Source organism: Bufo gargarizans, chromosome 6, assembly GCF_014858855.1.
Source record: "Bufo gargarizans isolate SCDJY-AF-19 chromosome 6, ASM1485885v1, whole genome shotgun sequence".
NCBI lineage: Eukaryota > Metazoa > Chordata > Amphibia > Anura > Bufonidae > Bufo > Bufo gargarizans.
The window spans coordinates 205980803-206000202 of record NC_058085.1 but is presented as its reverse complement, the minus strand read 5'-3'; the positions used below and the strand labels follow the sequence as shown (position 1 = coordinate 206000202).

General features: G+C 42.5%; 1 protein-coding gene across 2 annotated transcripts in view; it reads left to right on the top strand.

Annotated features, from left to right (window-relative positions):
• KAT6B (lysine acetyltransferase 6B) overlaps positions 1–19400 on the top strand; it is a 258661-nt gene that overhangs the window by 60764 nt on the left and 178497 nt on the right. For both annotated transcript variants that reach the window (XM_044297450.1, XM_044297449.1), the window contains exon 2: positions 14582–14690. In XM_044297450.1, coding sequence (XP_044153385.1) covers positions 14582–14690 — 109 coding nt within the window. The remainder of the gene's footprint in view (positions 1–14581; positions 14691–19400) is intronic.

The window sequence follows — 19400 nt, the reverse complement described above, 5'->3', positions numbered from 1 at the left end:
CACAGTATATACACAGTGGAGCTGCCAGAGGGCCATTAAAATGGTGTATCTGAACCAGAGGAAGGTGGGTGAGAAAAAGAAAGGCTGGCAAAATAGGGTTTTCTCTCTGTATGCACTAGGCTGGTAATTAAGATAATTAGCAGCCAGTTGAGGAGTTTAGGTAAAGGTGGGCTGAGCTCCTCAATTAGGGCTCCCTGTCTGAAGATGAACCAGCGCCAATGCCTGTTGGAGCCAGGACGCTCTGATCCGGTGTGGGGTAGGCACTGAGTGGTGTTTTGGTGAGCTGGGTGGTAGACCCAGATCCCAATAGAGAGGGGAAAATACTGTATAGTTAGTGGCCAGACGGACAAGGAATTATGTTTATGTAAAAGTGACAATAAAATAAAGCTGGTTGTGGCCAGTCTGCACCTAAATCTTCAGGTGTGCCAACCTTCTAAGCAGAGAAGACTGCGATCCTGGAGAGCTAAGTGACCCAGAGTTGTCACAAAATACATTATATCCCACCCTGAAATAACAATAACGCCAAGTAACGGACAGAATGTAACAGGCGTCTAGTGAGGGTTGCCCACTAACCGACAGGTACAGACAGACAATTTATGAATTGATTAGATTTTTTTTTTTTTTACAGTAAAATGCATAGCAAAGACAGAAGTCTGATCTCCCTCTCTCCCTCTCCCTCTCCTCCAAGAACAACTGCACTGCACGTTCTCTTGAGGTCTATTTTTAAAGTGGAGAAGTAGGCACTTGTAAACTGTCAGCTGAGCATAATCAAGTTTAATGAAAGCAATATAACATAGAGAGGCGCGTGATACATCTTTTATGTTTAAGTACAGAGAGCCATGGAGTGTGGGCGCCTCAGAGTGCAATCCTTGTTTTGGATGTTTACCGACATGAAGTGTATGATGTTGTGCTGCTAGTACCCAGCCACCCCTACCACGTATGCCAAGTAACGGCAAATGCATAATGAGTTTTATAGACAGCAATTTATGGCATCTTCCTGGAAGGCCACTCAGAGCTTCCACAAATAAAAGCTTTTAGACATTGCTTATTGAGCAAACAAAGGGACATTTTGGATTAATTATGCAATATAAGAGAAAAGTGGTAATTCTACCTGAAGGATTCTCTGGAGGTTAATTTTTCTTAATTTACTGCTTAATGGTTCGTGCTGTGGTAATGATAATCCAGTCATATTGTTAGATTACCTTGTTAACTACTACTATGAAATACTTGGAATATATGAAATGTAAGAATTCAGTGCGATTACTGACTGTAAACTGCCACACTTAAGTGGGATATCATACTAGCAGCAGCCCAGCCATCTAATGATCAGGCTAAATAGATTTAGAAGTAGTAAAAAGTCAGGGCAAGTGGGACTTCAACCCTATTAAACCAGATGTACTGCCTGGTTGGACTTATCATGCTGATTAAACAATGCCTTTCCTTTGTCAGTATGCTAAACGGCTACAGAGAAATCTGTGATTCTGTTCATATGCAAATGAGCATTTGGAGCACCAGGAGACGGGGCTGAATCGTTTGAGCACTGCTTTGTAAAAACCCTTGTGCTCTCCCCCCTCCCCTTGATTGACAGGTAGTGATGGACGAATATCTGCTGGGACGGTTTGCAAACACGATCAAATGTTCGCGAACCACAAGTTCGCCGCGGGCCCCATTCACTTTAATGGCTGGCAAACCTGAAAAACTTTCAGCTCATATTTGCAGCCAGCAAACACTTACTAGAAGTACACAAATAGTCCCACAACATGGACAGTGATATACCAGAGGGGGATCATTGGCAAAAATACCCACAAATTTTATTCAGGGGCCATTTTTATGCGTCATAAAGGTAAATTCTCAAAAATGTGCCCTGCTAGAGCCTAGAAATTTTTTATTTCCTATCGGTTTGATGTATACAAATGTGCAGCACTCCACGTTTTTGTATCCTGCAGAGTCTACTAACGAAAAGCATACGTTAACGTAATATTTTTTTCTACCATGGAACTGTATGGTGAACGGACGCCACTGTACGGCATCAGTAGGGTACCTCAGGGATCCGTTCTGGGACCCATATTGTTTAATATCTTTATCAGCAAAATTGCAGAAGGCCTCGGTGGTAAGGTGTGTCTTTTTGCTGATGACACAAAGATTTGTAACAGGGTTGATGTTCCTGGAGGGATACACCAAATGGAAAAGGACTTAGGAAAACTAAGTCCTTTTAAAAAATCTGGCAACTAAAATTTTATGTTATTAAGTGTAAGATAATGCACCTTGGGCGTAAAAACCCAAGAGCAGACTATAAAATCAGTGATACAGTCCTAACCTCAGTATCTGAGGAAAGGGATTTAGGGATCATTATTTCAGAAGACTTAAAGGTAGGAAGACAATGTACTGGTTCTTGCCCTTTACGCTTTTTATACGGGGGTCCCTCTTCAAACACTGGAGCATGAAGGCTCCCATTTGCAGTAAACTGGAAGTGGTGGAGTGGCCTGGCTCCTGCTGATCATCCAGGATGTCGTCCTTGTTCTCCTACCCCCAGCCACGGACAACACCAGGGATCCCAGAAAAGTTTAAAGCATGCTCTTCTTGCTCCTTCTCCGACCTGCCACCATCCTCCTCTGACTCTTCTTCCGACTCCTGTTGTTGACTTGTCTCAGATGGAGTAGCCCCCCCCTGGGAATTCATCCAGCATTGCGACTTACTCATCTTCCAGCTCCTCGATGGCTTGATCAATGACACGACAAAATGCATGCTCCATAAAGAAGGCGTAAGGTACAATGTCACTGGCGCCCTGGCTGCGATTAACCAGTTTGATGATCTCATGAAATGGCCGCAGAAGTCTGCATGTGTCGCCCATGAGCAGCCACTGGCGTGGTGAAAAAAAAAAAAAGAAGCTCCCTAGAACCTGTCCTGCCGCAGAATTCATACAGGTAGTCATTAACTGCACGTTTCTGCTGGAGCAGCCTATCAAGCATATACAAAGTGGAGTTCCATCGCGTCGGGCAGTCACAAATCAGATGTCTGACAGGCAGGTGGCCTGTCTCTTCCTCTGCTGGTCATTTCAAAATGACCCTGCGACAAAAGTCCCTATAGAAGAGCAGTATTTGTGGAAGAAGGTATAGAACACCCCTGCCTTAATCAGGTTTTATTTTTTTTGTGGGGTGCGGGGGGGTGAACTGGTAAATCACACCAGTAGAAATTATTGGTTCCAATAGCGTTTGTCACTCTGTGTAGATGCGGTAACGCAGCAAAACCGCAAACGAATGCTGCACTATATAGAAAGTATATTATTCGTATATAACACCCCTGCCTCAATCTGTTTTTTTGGGGGGGCAACTGGTAAATCACACCAGTAGAAATTATTTGTTCCAATAGCATTTGGCACTCTGTGTGGCTGCAGTATCGCAGCAGAACCGCACACAACTGCTGCACAATACAATTGCACTGTAATATACTTTCTATGTTATAAGTATATTACACCCCTCAGTATGTCACACCTATCGATAGCAGACCTATACTAGTCCTTAAAAGGACTTTTATGGCCCTATTAGCTAGCGTTTTGTGTCCCTAACAGTCTGTCCCTGCTCCACACAACACTCTCTTTACACTGGCAAAAGACTAAATGTAAAATGGTGCCCAGATCAGGTCTATTTATAAAGTAGGGGGTATGTCCATGTGCTGAAACGTCTCAATTGGCTGTCCTGTACCACCTGATGGATGCGTCATGGGTCAAAGTTCTTCACAATGTAAAATACTATGGCGGGCGTGAATATCGCCATATGTTCGCCCGTTTGGAGAACAGCGAACGAGCAAAGTATGCCACGAAATGACTGCCGAGCGAAATGCAAGGCCATCTCTATTGACAGGGCTAGACATGCAGAGGGTCCTAGAGCTGTGTCTTAGCATGTAAATATCATATACTCTATGATCCTTATTGCATTCTATTCATTTTGAGGTAAAAAATAATAATTTTAAATTGTTCTTTAAAAAGTAAAAAATGTAAGTAAAAATGTTAATAATTTTTTTTTCCCACATCCGTTTTATAATTGATAAAAAAATTAAAACATAAACTACACGTACTTGGCATTTCCGTGTCCATAACAACACGATCTATAAAAATATCATATTACTAATCCTGTGTGGTGAAAGACGTCGATTTTTTTTTTCGTAATTGCTGTTTTTGTCACCTTAGCTCCCAAACAAAATATATAAAAAGTGATCAAAAAGTGTTATATATGCCAAAAGTGTACCAATAAAACTACAGCCTCTCCCACAAAAAACAAGCCCTAACACAGCTCACAGCTACATTGGTGAAAAATAAAAAAAGTTATGGATATTCTCACATGGCAATGCAAAATTTTTTTTTAATACAAAAGTGATTTTATGCTGTAAAACATTTTTTAAAAAAATTTATAAATTTGTGAAGTGAAGGATCTCTTTTCTTAGCCACAATGTTCTGACAAATATTATTAACCCGTTCCTGATTTCTTTGCATGACCATATTCTGACATACATAACTGTTTTTATATTTTGTCTGTGGAGCTGTGTAAGAGGCTGTTCACTAGGTTCTCAATGGTATAAACAATGTTGATGTAACTACAGTTTAGCCACTGTTATTTTGACTAGATGAACTCATTAGCACAACAAAAATCGCATTACTGTAATACAATGCAATGTAGATAACTTTCTATTATTTTGCACTCAGTCGGCTGAAAAGGAAACCCCATCTGTAGGGGATCTCTTTAGGGGAGGTGACAGAATCCCTTTAAGGACTTGGCCATTTTTTGCAAATCTGACCAGTGTCACTTTAAGTGCTCATAACTTTAAAACGCTTTGACTTACCCAGGCCATTCTGAGATTTTTTTTTCCGTCACATATTGTACTTCATGACACTGCTAAAATTGGGTCAAAAAAGTTAATTTTTTTGCATAAAAAATACAATATTTACCAAAAATTTTGAAAAATGTGTAAATTTCAAAGTTTCAGTTCCTCTACTTCTGTAATACATAGCAAATTTTGAAATTCTTCAGAAATCTTCAAAATCCCACTTTTTATGGACCAGTTCAGGTTTGAAGTCATATTGTGAGGCTTAGATAATAGAAACCTCCCAAAATGACCCCATTCTAGAAACTACACCCCTCAAAGTATTCAAAACTGGGTTTACAAACTTTGTTAACCCTTTAGGTGTTCCACAAGAGTTAATGGCAGATGGAGAAACAATTTCGAAATTTCTATTTTTTGTAAAATTTTCCAATATAATCAATTTTTTCCAGGAGTAAAGCAAGGGTTAACTGCCCTGATTCTGTAGTTTTCAGAAACACCCCATATGTGGTTGTAAACTACTATTTGGCTAAACGGCAGGACATAGAAGAAGGGGAACGCCATATGGTTTTTGGAAGGCAGATTTTGCTGGACTGGTTTATTTACACCCTTTCAAGCCCCCTGATGCACCCCTAGAGTAGAAACTCCATGAAAAAGTGACCCCATCTAGGAAACTACAGGATAAGGTGGTTGTTGTTTTGGGACTATTTTAGGGGTGAATATGATTTTTGGTTGCTCTATATTACACTTTCTGGAGGCAAGGTAACAAAAAATTTAAATTTTAAAATTGTTTCTACATTTGCAATTTAGTTTTGTGGAACACCTAAAGGGTTAACCTAGTTTGTAAAGTAACTTTTGAATACCTTGAGGGGTGTAGTTTCTTTGATGGGGGTCACTTTTTTTGGAGTTTCTAGTCTAGGCTACATCAGGGGGGCTTCTAATGGGACATGGTGTCAAAAAAAAAAAAACAGTCCATCAAAATCTGCCTTCCAGAAACCGTATGGAGTTCCCTTGGTTCTATGCCCTGCCGTGCGGCTATATAGCCATTTACGACCACATATGGGGTGTTTCTGCAAACTACAGAATCAGGGCAATAAATATTTCGTTTTGTTTGGCTGTTAACCCTTGCTTTATTACCGGAAAAAAGGATTCAAATGGAAATTTTGCCCAAAAATTGTTGTTTTGGCACCGTTTTTATTTTATATTTTTATTCCGAGGAGTTTGGTCAAAAGTTATTTCTATAACGACGACTTTTACGCACGCGACGATGCCCAATATGTATGGCTCTCAGACTTTGGAGACACTAAGCAGGCATCCTAAAAACTGCGGCATCCTAAAAACTACAATTCCCACCGTGCCCTGCTGATGGCTGTAGGTTGTCTGGGCATGCTGGGAGTTATAGTTTTACAACATCTGGAGGGCTGCAGTTTGAGGATGCCTGCTCTAAAACTTATATTTTTTTGGGGAAAAAAAATTGCTTACGTGTCTCTAAAGTCTGAGAACCATAGTTTTTTATGTTCTCTAGTGGACTGTTGGGGATTATAAAAATGTAGTACTCCATGGAAGTGTGATACTCCCTGAAGCAATCGATAACGCAGAGGCCTGGATGATCGGGGCACGTGTCACACTGAGTGGTTGTGTCCTTCCGTATCCCCCTCTTGTGACACACTCTGCATCTTTTTTGGGTTCGTCCCTTCTTTCCAGTATGGGGGACCACAACTGGAAAGTGTTGTCCAGGGACGATCCGGGCGCCTCCAGTTCCCGAGGTACTCCGGCCTGCTCTTTCCCGGTCTGAAAAGATCAGGGCCTTGAGGACTGCCTCATAGAACTGGAGGAATGTCCCTGTGCTGCCAGCACTTCGGGATAGTACAAAAGAGTTGTACATGGCAACCTGTACCAAGTAGACCGCAACTTTTTTGTACCATGCCCGGGTTTTGTGCATGGCATTATATGGCTTTAGGACTTGATCAGAGAGATCAACTCCTCCCATATACCAATTGTAGTCGACGATACAATCAGGCTTGAGGACCGTTGCCGCGGACAGGGGTGGTGGTGTTACCGTGGATTGTGGACAGCATAAGGACATCCCTCTTGTCCTTATACCTGACCAGCAACAGGTTTCCACTGGTAACTGCACGGGTCTCACCCCTGGGGATAGGTACCTGGAGGGGGTGGGCAGGGAGGCCGCATTGATTTTTCCGCACGGTCCCACAAGCGAACGTGGATCTGGCGGCAAGGGACCTGAACAAGGGAATGCTGGTATAAAAGTCATCCACGTACAAGTGGTAACCGTTATCCAGCAGTGGGTACATAAGGTCCCACACGAGTTTCCCGCTAACACCCAGAGTGGGGGGACATTCTGGGGGTTGAATACGGGAATCTCACCCCTCGTACACACAAAATTTGTAAGTGTACCCTGAGGTACTCTCACAAATTTTGTATAGCTTCGTGCCATACCTCGCCCGCTTTGTGGGAATATATTGGCGGAAACGGAGTCTCCCCTTGATAGCAACGAGAGACTCATCAACTGCGACCTCCCTTCCAGGTACGTAGGCCTCCATGAATTTGGCCCCAAAGTGATCCATGACCGGCCGTATCTTATGGGGGGGGGGCTGGTAAAGTTTAGGGTAAAAGTTCATTATTTTTTTTTTTCTCCTAACTAACTTTTTTTACGATTAGGGGGACGCAGGAGCTGGTGCTGAACGGTGCTGCACGGTGAGGGTGCTGGACAGGAAGAGGAGGGGAGAGAGGAGTGCAGGAAGTTTGAATCTCGCTCCTCTCTCCCGTGCACCAATCGGCACTCTGGACGGCGGTGTTCAGCACCAGGACCAGCACCGTCTCTTCAAATCTTCGTACTGCAATTGGTGGAGTGTAATCACGCCACAGATCGCAGTCCATTTCCGGTTCATCGGGTCACCGGAGACCCGAATGGACCGGAAACGCAGAAAACCGCGGGTCTGAATTGACCTGTGGTTTTCTGCGATCACCGATGCGGGGGGTCAAATGACCCCCCCCCCCCCTGCGTTGTTACGGGATGCCGGCTGAATGATTTCAGCCGGCATCCCGTTCCGATTAACCTCCGCCATGATGTACCGGTAGGTCATGGTCCTTAAGGACTTGGGATCCATGCCGTACCGGTACGTCATGGGTCCCTAAGGGGTTTACATAGCAAATTATCTTTCTAGGAGTGCCCCCCACAGTTTTTGGGCAAAGAGCTCTATGAGGTCCATTGCAATAAAGTGATTCTGCAGCCACCCCATAACCAAGTTTGAGTTTTTTGATTATGCGTTTCAATTACATTTTCCTTCCCATGTTTTTCCATTCTATTGATGTGTTGCCTTCCCCGTTATTCAAGCCCTCCACATTGCGTTGTAGATCTCGAATGACAATATCTTGGGTAGACATTTGGCCCCTAACCTGATCCTCTTTAAGCTGAAGAGTACTGTTGACTTCCTGTCAAATCACTGGTATCTTAGCCCTACAGACTTCCTTTACTTAAAATAAGGGTATGAAAGTCTTACTTTTTAGAGAGTTGCTGCACATTAGAACACCAGTCAGAAGAAAGATTGTTGGGGGCAGCAGAGCCCGAAGCCGAGGTGGGCCAGCACCTAGAAAAACTCCCAGAATGCAGGATAGTGGGCCCCAGAGACAGTAGTTTGTCTCTGTATGAGCTGATTTAAGGGGTGGGGTGGAGCTTGTGGCAAGGGGCCTGTGCCTGATATAGTCACTCACATAGCGGTAGGATGGGTGTGTTGTATATTATCTCCAGCAGGCAATAGTGTCTGCATCGGTTGAGGAGTCCTGGCAACCATCTGATTTGATTTGCCTGTACCCGCACCTTGTTGCGGAGGTTTCTTTCTCATTGAACAATGAGTGGTGCAGATTAATCGTGCCAAAGGGCCTGTTGGCTAGGAGCTCCTTGCTCACAAGTCTGATGCTTTAGTCCTGGCAACCATCTGCCCCATAGTTGATGTACCTGTACCCACACCTTGTTGCAGAAGTATCTTTCTCATTGAACAATGAGTGGTGCAGATTAATGGTGCCAAAGGGCCTGTGGGCTAGGAACTCCTTGCTCACGAATCTGCTGCCTTAGGCTTCTGGCCATGTGCCCCCAAATGAAAATTTTTAACAATATGACAGAGCAACGTTTAAACTATTTTGATTCTACAGAATTATACTGACACAGAGCATGTTTTCCATGCTGGACACGCTCATCTGAAAGAGGCCTAAAGGTTGGAAATTGCAGAATACTGATCTCTAGATTGCCCAGACTAGTGACTCAAAAGTAACATAGTACATAACATAGTACATAAGGCCGAAAAAGGACATTTGTCCATCCAGTTCGGCCTGTCATCCTGCAAGTTGATCCAGAGGAAGGCAAAAAACCCCTGTGAGGTAGAAGCCAACTTTCCTCACTTTAGGGGAATAAAAATTCCTTCCCGACTCCAATCAGGCAATCAGAATAAATCCCTGGATCAACGATCTCTCTCTAGTAGCTATAGCCTGTAATATTATTACGCTCCAGAAATACATCCAGGCCCCTCTTGAATTCCTTTATTGTACTCACCACCACCACCTCCTCAGGCAGAGAGTTCCATAGTCTCACTGCTCTTACCGTAAAGAATCCTCTTCTATGTTTGTGTACAAACCTTCTTTCCTCCAGACGCAGAGGATGTCCCCTCGTCACAGTCACCGTCCTGGGAATGAATAGATGATGGGAGAGATCTCTGTACTGACCCCTGATATATTTATATATATTAATTAGATCTCCTCTCAGTCGTCTTTTTTCTAAAGTGAATAACCCTAATTTTGATAATCTTTCAGGGTACTGTAGTTGCCCCATTCCAGTTATTACTTTAGTTGTCCTCCTCTGGACCCTCTCCAGCTCTGCTATGTCTGCCTTGTTCACTGCAGCCCAGAACTGTATACAGTACTCCATGTGTGGTCTGACTAATGATTCTTGGTAGAAACAAAGCATGCCAGTTCTTATAGCTAATACTACTTAGGTCTCATGCACATGACCATATTTTCAAAAAATGCAGATCAGATGCGGGCCCATTCATTTCAATAGGGCTGCCAAAGATGCGAACAGCACACCGTGTGCTGTCTGTATCCGCACGTCAGTTCTACGGCCCTCCCCCCAAAAAAATAGAAGATGTCCTATTGTCTGTTTTGTGGACAAGAATAGGCATTTCTGTCATAAGGCCAGACGTTCATATCCGCAAAATACAGAGCGCACACGGCAAGTATCTGTGTTTTGCAGATCCGCAATGTGCATGAGGCCTTATTCAGTGAATATCCACCAGGGAATGCAGTCCTGCTGTTTGTTGCATTCCTGTGTATAAAGAACTTTCCCCTTTGGGATGGACATCAAGTTTTTAAGTTGTGTATCCAAAATTTTTCTGTGAAGGTCTTTCAGTAAACCTATTCACCATTTCCTGTGATGTGTGTATTCATGTAATTGTGGCACAATACTTCTCTTGACATAAGTTCAGGCCTTTATGAACTCTGGAATCCAATTTAAAAATCCAAATGGTTTCTTCCTTAAAGGGAACTTGTCATGAACTTTATGCTGACAGGACTGAGGGCAGTATAAAGTAGTGACAGAAATGCTGATTTCAGCAGTGTGTCACACATCAGCTAAAAGTAAGTGGTTGCTGAAAACCAGCTTCATAATCATTGCAGCCCTTAAAATGAGTCAAATCTGAGAGGAGTCACGGTTATTCATAATCTCCTGCTCTCTGTGCCCACCTGCTGATGATTGACAGTCTTCTACCTAGTTTTCTCCCTTTCTCTCAAGGAGAAAACTGCCAATCATCAGTAGATACAAGAGGACACAGTTTTAAATTAGAGGGGCAAAGGTTTAAAAGTAATATCAGGAAGTATTACTTTACTGAGAGAGTAGTGGATGCATGGAATAGCCTTCCTGCAGAAGTGGTAGCTGCAAATACAGTGAAGGAGTTTAAGCATGCATGGGATAGGCATAAGGCCATCCTTCATATAAGATAGGGCCAGGGGCTATTCATAGTATTCAGTATATTGGGCAGACTAGATGGGCCAAATGGTTCTTATCTGCCGACACATTCTATGAGATTGCAGGAGATTATGACTCTTCTCAGGTAGATTTGACTCTTTTCAAGGCCTGTGCTGCAATGATTATGATGCTAGTTCTCGGCGACCACTAACTTTTAGCTGATGTGTAACACACCGCTGAAATCAGCTTTTCTGTCACTATTTTATACTGCCCTCAGTATGGTCAGCATAAAGTTGATGACAGGTTCCCTTTAAGATCGAATGCATCACTAGTAATGTCCACTGACTAGTAAAAGGGTAGCAATGTTTTGAACTTTTGACTTTCAGGCTTCATATCTCACCATCCACTACAGCTTCAATGTGAGACTGCCATCATTTTATAGACCATCATCTTGGCTACTTCATACATAAATCGGACTTTCAACCATTTAGCATATGATTAGTTATGCAGATTATTGTCATGTAATGGCAATACTGCATTGTTACTGTTTTGCTCCTGGTGGTGGAACAATCTTTTTCTTCTCATCGATAGCGGTATCTCGGCAAAGAAAATTGCCAAACTTCATCATGTAAGTGCCATGACAGTTGGAAAAATACAAAATGAAGTCTGTCCATTCATTCCAAAGCCAAGAGCTGGACGTCCAGGGACAATATCTGAGTCAACAAGTTGGTTCATCACAAGCTCTATCAGTTCTGGCCCGACAAACACGACAGTGGAGGTGGCTCGTATGCTTCTTAATAATGAGATCACAGACGTCCATGCAGGCAGTCTGGAATGGTGGCACGGAAAAAAAAAAAAGGAAAAAAGCATAGACTTCAGTATCATCATAAGAAGCATCGGCTCGAGTTTGAGATAAAAAAAAGTACGAACAGTGAAGATTGGAAACAGGTGATTTGGAGCGATGAGATGAAAGTCAATAGACTAGGCTGTGATGGGTGCAAATGGGTCTGGAAGAAACAAGGTAAAACAGGGCTAACAAATCGAGAAATTGAAGGAACTGTCAAGCCATTGGATACTTGACCAGGATCGATGGTGGTCTCAAAGCTGAACTATATGTGAATATGATGGTCTCAAAGTTGGTATTCGTAAGATTAGTTAGTTCGTACACTTGAGTACTATGGGTATGAAAAGGACGACATAGTGTTCCAGCAGGATAACGACCTGAAGCATGCGTCGGGATTGGCAAAGAAATGGTTCAATGAACGTGACGTAGAGGTGCTCGATTAGCCCCCACAGTCTCCAGACCTTAACCCAATCGAATACTTGTAGGTTGAATTGAAGAAAAAGCTGTATTCATACCTATGTGAGTCGACCAGTATGCACCAACATTGGAAACGCGTAGACGACACCTGTGAAAACATTTCGGTCGAGACATGCTTGAATCTGATTGAGAGCATGCCCAGAAGGGTTCAAGCAGTGTTGAAAACCAAAGGTGCATTTGCAAAATACTAACAAAATAATAAAAATTAAAATGTAGAATTTTAGAAGCAAAACAGTAACAATCCAGTTACATGACAAGAATCCTGCATAACTAATTATATGCCAAATAGTCGCAAGTCCAATTTATATATGAGATGGCCAAGATGATTGTCTATAAAATGATGGTAGTCTCATGTTCGAAGCTGTAGTGGATGGTGAGATATGGAGCCTGAAAGTCAAAAATTCAGAACATTGTTACCCTTTTGCTCATCAGTGTATGTGCTGTATTGTGTTTATATCAAAGGGGTAGTTAATATTGTATAACACAATATATTCTGCTTAATAAACAATTTTTGCGGGGACGCGGCCAGCAGCAAAAATGGCTGGATGTGTGTAGGAGAGCTCTGTGGCCAACCCTACAGCTTAGGACAAATCCTGGCACATAAAGACCTTCTAACGATCTCCGACTGAGCCCTACTAAAATAAGTAAACAACGCGCATTGGTATTAGCCTGCTGAGAGCTCCAGGAGCTGCACCAAGTATCGGGACAGAACAGGTCAGGGGGAGACAAGTACGTAGCATGAGCGGCAGCCGTATAGAGCGTTTGGGTGCGACAGACACAGAGGGACATAGGGGGAGAGGATTAAGAGAGGGAGTACAGGACAATGACATCAGAGGGAGAAAGCCCGACCATTGCGGCAGGCCCACCAGTTTTTCTGCCAAACAGCCATCTTGGCACCTTCCCCACAGAAAGGGGATAGAGGAAGGAACTTGGAGGCGGGCAAGCTCAGGTGTCTGAGACACGCTGCGCACACTTTCCCCATTACAGTGCAATCACAAGCTTCTGCAAGAAGTCCTGAAGAATACCAACAGAAAACTGCCTGGCTACATATAAAGCTGTAAGTACACTTGCAGAGGCACATATAACATCAGAACAGTATTCTTGCCAGTGCCAACAGGATTATTATTAGAGAAAACAAAGGGAGCCATCCTAAATACTAGATTTAGATACGCCTGTCACATATTGACTAATATTCTGATATAACAATAGGGCAGCAAAAATGAAAAGAGCCACTAAAAAACTGCGTGAATTCGCTACCATATGATGGATCGCGGTCACCTCTACCGCAGAGGATTGTGTATACAAGGGCAAGTATAGCATCAGATGTACCAGCTACTACAGCACCTCCTGAGGTGGAACATGAAGAGCTCACTCTTAAGCAAGTATCAGCTAAAGTCCTGGAAGCTATCACTGCATGCAAGACTTCTCTCACAGGGAAATTAGATGAAGTCAAAATTGATCTGGGATTACTGCGCCAAGATCTGCATAACCTGCGAGATAGAGTTCAGCACACTGAAGAGCGTATCTCACACATTGAAGACACTACCGCCACTGTTCCCAGATCCATATCTGATCTTGACACCAAAGTGGAGCTCTGGAAGCAAAAAGCGGATGATCTAGAAAATAGACTTTGCAGAAATAATATTAGAATTTTATCGGTCTGCCTGAAAGGGCAGAGGGGCGAGCACTAGATGGGTTTATAGAAAAATGGATAAAACTTTTTTCCGGATGCGGAATCCTCTCCAGCATATGCGGTGGAAATAAACAATTTTTACAATTATCGTGCACCATTGTTTTTATTGGATTAGTTTGTTTCACTATAAGTTGAATTCTGTGTATATGGCGGTTAGCTGAGAGCAAGTCCATTAGACAGTTGTATATTTTGGTCAGTATTATCAATCAGTAAGCTAAATCAAGGCATGGGTTCAAAACAAGTAGGAGAACCCAAATGTCCTATAATACGTTATTCTATATAGCTTCTTCCACTCTTGTTTCATGAAATGCTCATGTTTTTAGTGTCTCTTTGATCTTAATGGGATTTCACGGCTTAATTTATTCTTTCTACGATGCATTTGAAATTGTTTTCATTATAAAATCTTTATTAATGGAGCTTCTATATTTGAAGCTCTGTGATTGGGTATGGGATCTGATTTGCAGGAACCCAGCACAGTACCTACACAGTGAATGGAGTCTTCTGCTTCATGCTCTGTCCACTGTATTGTTTCTAGCACCAGCAGCTGCTGAGAACAGCTGATCAGGTTGTCAGACCTGATGACCTATTCAATTGATGGGTATATCTAATAACCTGGGCAACCTCCAATGTATCATATGTGTAAATTATTTAAATATTAATATTGCTGTGTACACAGAAATTCAGTTGTTTTATGCAAATAACACCTTTTTCTAAATGACTATAATGTCTGATTCTACATAAAATATTTCAATATTGCTATGACTTTGTTTCTTTACAGCCTCGAGCTGATCCCATTCCCATCTGTAGTTTTTGCCTTGGTACCAAGGAATCCAATCGAGATAAAAAGCCAGAAGAGCTCATATCATGTGCAGACTGTGGTAGCAGTGGTAAGTGGGTGGATTTGGGTTTGAGTATAAAAATCATAGCATTAAGTATATTGTAAGAAATTGTTCAGGGAGTTTGGCCCAAAATTTTGGACCCGGCAACTGTAGGTTCGTTCAGGTGGAGAAGTGATTGATTTTGAGTAAGGCCAGATGGGAAATGTGTCTACGTATTTAATATGCAGAATGAATACATAGACCACGATTGTCATCCATCGGCCTAGGATGCTATAAAATGTAACCATAGAACATTTAAAGGTCCCAAAACTCACAGCATCTGAAAATATAAAACAATGTCCTGAATACATATAGTATGGTCCCCCAGGGAGCCCAACAAAGAGCTCTGTGCCAGAAGAGCTGATAGAACCTTTGCCTAATATATATGGAAATTTAGGAATGGAGGGAATACAGACGATAAGAAAGGGGAGAAGGGATTAGGGATTGCGAGGAAGTTGAGGGAAAAAAAACCTCCAATCAATGCGATGAGAGACCGATATTCCGCCAATTTCAAAGCAAATCCAATAATGCCACAACTTGAGAAATTTAGCATAAGTATCCTGGAGTGAAGCAGGAAGGTCCTCTGTTCTCATGATCTACTGTACCTTGCTGAACCATAGAGAGATGAGTGGATGTGTACTCTCCACAGAGATGGAATGCAAGCTCTCAACACGTTATCCAGATGCCTCAACAGAAGACTGCCCATATGGAAACACAGGAATCTCACTGAGATATAATAAGAATGCTGGTGCTTACATGCTTTGGGTAGCATGTAAGTAGTGAACCTAGATATAATGCTCCACACCTTTAATCAAAAGTTGGCTAGCACAGGATATTCCCAGAAAATATGCAAGATGGTTCCCTGGTCCCTACCACATCTCCAGCATAAAAGGTTATTTTCACCCTATAACACTCACTTCTCTAGCCCCCATTGTGTCTTTTGTGGTGAATACTAATGATGGCTTCTATTATGGAAGTGGTCATTAGTACTGCAGAACCCAGCAATGTTTAATACAATGTTACCTGTGCTGGCTCAGTACTCAACGCTCCCTGGTCGTTGACTGCCGCCGCTGCATAATGTGCTGTGACCTGTGCACAGTGTGAGGACGTCTGCACACTGTGTGACTTCATGCTGTTCGGCTTCAGGTCATAGCATGGCAGGAAGATGATATCCTGTTTGGCATTGTTGTCTGGAGCAGGAGAGGTAAGTTTTTTTTTTCTCTTTGTGTTTTTAGGGCCTGAGGGTCACCAGGGGTCTGATTGGGGGCCTGATCTGGGAACTGAGAATGACTGGGAATCTGTTAGGGGATTTTTGATCTGAGGTCTGAGAATCACTGGGGATTCATCAACACTGGGGTTCTAATTAGGGGCAAATATGAGGTCTGATTGAGGGTCTGATCAACAATGGGTCTGATATGAGGTCTGAGAAACCTGGGGGTCTAATCTAAGGTCTGATGAAAAATATATAGTTTTTCTTATTTTCCTCCTATAAAATGAAGTTGCTTGTTATGGGCAGGTGCGTCTTATAGGATTAAAAATACAGTAATTTTGACGGCACCCTGTACCACTGTTTTCAAGGATTTTTATATTGATAGCCTATCCTTGGGATAGGCCATCTATATCTGATTGGCCAGGGTACAACACTCTGCACCTTAGCCGATCAGCTGTTCTGAACGGACTCCAGTGCCGGAACTACACAGTTCAGTTTATGGGGCTTCACAAGTGTTTGCAAACCATGGTGGTGTGTGGCCAGTGTGGTTTCCAAATTGATTGTTTAAATTGTTCCATTATGTTACCAGGAACCAGCTGCATCACCTGCACTGCCATTTAGCCTCTCACTTTTGCCTCGCTCTTCTCTTTGGTTTCAGCAGGCAGATTTTTCTGCTGAGCTCTAAAGTGCCGTTCATGCAGGGTTGTTCTGATTATGCTTAATTTAAGTAAAGAAGTTATATAAAAATCTTGTTGCACTAATATATATATATATATATATATATATATCTTAGCTTGAGAAAGACTGCAACAAGCGGTTGAAACGTCGCTGCTACATGACACTGGGTGATTTAAGCCGCACGTGTTTCTTTGAATATTCCATGGTGTGCTGCTGGCTTTTTTTTGCTGTATTGAATTGGACCGTGGTGCTGGTTCACACTGGCCTGATTTGCCCCTGAACAAGAGAGTGTGCTATATATACTCTTGCAAATACCGCAGCAGCACAGTCAGATAGTGTGTACTGGGTGCAATTCCTCCAGGAAGGCAGACCTCTCCTCCACTGTATACAGGTCCTTCTAAAAAAATTAGCATATTGTGATAAAGTTCATTATTTTCTGTAATGTACTGATAAACATTAGACTTTCATATATTTTAGATTCATTACACACCAACTGAAGTAGTTCAAGCCTTTTATTGTTTTAATATTGATGATTTTGGCATACAGCTCATGAAAACCCAAAATTCCTATCTAAAAAAATTAGCATATCATGAAAAGGTTCTCTAAACGAGCTATTAACCTAATCATCTGAATCAACTAATTAACTCTAAACACCTGCAAAAGATTCCTGAGGTTTTTAAAAACTCCCAGCCTGGTTCATTACTCAAAACCGCAATCATGGGTAAGACTGCTGACCTGACTGCTGTCCAGAAGGCCATCATTGACACCCTCAAGCAAGAGGGTAAGACACAGAAAGAAATTTCTGAATGAATAGGCTGTTCCCAGAGTGCTGTATCAAGGCACCTCAGTGGGAAGTCTGTGGGAAGGAAAAAGTGTGGCAGAAAACTCTGCACAACGAGAAGAGGTGACCGGACCCTGAGGAAGATTGTGGAGAAGGACCGATTCCAGACGTTGGGGGGACCTGCGGAAGCAGTGGACTGAGTCTGGAGTAGAAGCATCCAGAGCCACCGTGTACAGGCGTGTGCAGGAAATGGGCTACAGGTGCCGCATTCCCCAGAAACAGCGGCAGAAGCGCCTGACCTGGGCTACAGAGAAGCAGCACTGGACTGTTGCAGGTCATTCGGAAATCAAGGTGCCAGAGTCTGGAGGAAGACTGGGAAGAGGGAAATGCCAAAATGCCTGAAGTCCAGTGTCAAGTACCCACAGTCAGTGATGGTCTGGGGTGCCATGTCAGCTGCTGGTGTTGGTCCACTGTGTTTTATCAAGGGCAGGGTCAATGCAGCAACTATCAGGAGATTTTGGAGCACTTCATGCTTCCATCTGCTGAACAGCTTTATGGAGATGAAGATTTCATTTTTCAGCACGACCTGGCACCTGCTCACAGTGCCAAAACCACTGGTAAATGGTTTACTGACCATGGTATTACTGGGCTCAATTGGCATGCCAACTCTCCTGACCTGAACCCCATAGAGAATCTGTGGGATATTGGGGAGAGAAAGTTTAGAGACGCAAGACCCAACACTCTGGATGAGCTTAAGGCCGCTATCGAAGCATCTTGGGCCTCCATAACACCTCAGCAGTGCCACAGGCTGATTGCCTCCATGCCACGCCGCATTGAAGCAGTCATTTCTGCAAAAGGATTCCCGACCAAGTATTGAGTGCATAACTGAACATAATTATTTGAAGGTTGACTTTTTTTGTATTAAAAACACTTTTATTTTATTGGTCGGATGAAATATGCTAATTTTTTTAGATAGGAAATTTGGGTTTTCATGAGCTGTATGCCAAAATCATCAATATTAAAACAATAAAAGGCTTGAACTACTTCAGTTGGTGTGTAATGAATCTAAAATATATGAAAGTCTAATGTTTATCAGTACATTACAGAAAATAATGAACTTTATCACAATATGCTAATTTTTTTAGAAGGACCTGTATATATCCCAAAGAACGAGGCAGCACTCCAGATTAGCGTGAAAGGGTGAAGACCCCAGACTTTAATCTCCCAGCTATACAACAGTGTAATAACAGGGAATATATACCCCAAAACAAGTGCAATCAAATCACATGGTACAAATTAGTCAAATCACATGGTACAAAAAGCGCTCAGTCACGTGACATCACAATCATTACAATAAATCAATTTAGTTACAAAATTGCATAGAAAACTTCAATAGTTGTATAAAATCGTTGAATACAGTGCAAGACAGAAGTGTAATAAATGTACATACATCCCTTCTTATCCAAAATTAGATTCAAGAGCCTGTATAGTGTTGTGTAAATATATAAAAGTGCTTGGTGCAATTAAATGGTTGAAAAACAATCTATGACAAAAAGGATATAGCCGTATCCCATTAATATATTAAAATAGCATTGCGTACCATTGGTGGTTCAGTGTAGCCATGTGTGTTTGGCATCTCCATCCGTGCTGTGCGCATGCGCCGAGTCTGACAGTCAGTCCTGTCCTCCCAGCTCCTACTGGGTGCCCACGTTCTCACACTCACTCTGTATGTGGCGTGGTGACATGGAGCGTATCGCCCGTATCGTGAGGAGAGGAGGGGGCGGACCATGTGACTCAGCTACATCCAACCAGCGATAGAGGGGATGTCCAGTCTCCATAGCAGCACAGAGTGTAAATATACAGTCGTGGCCAAAAGTTTTGAGAATTAGATAAATATTGGAAATTGGAAAAGTTGCTGCTTAAGTTTTTATAATAGCAATTTGCATATACTCCAGAATGTTATGAAGAGTGATCAGATGAATTGCATAGTCCTTCTTTGCCATGAAAATTAACTTAATCCAAAAAAAAACTTTCCACTGCATTTCATTGC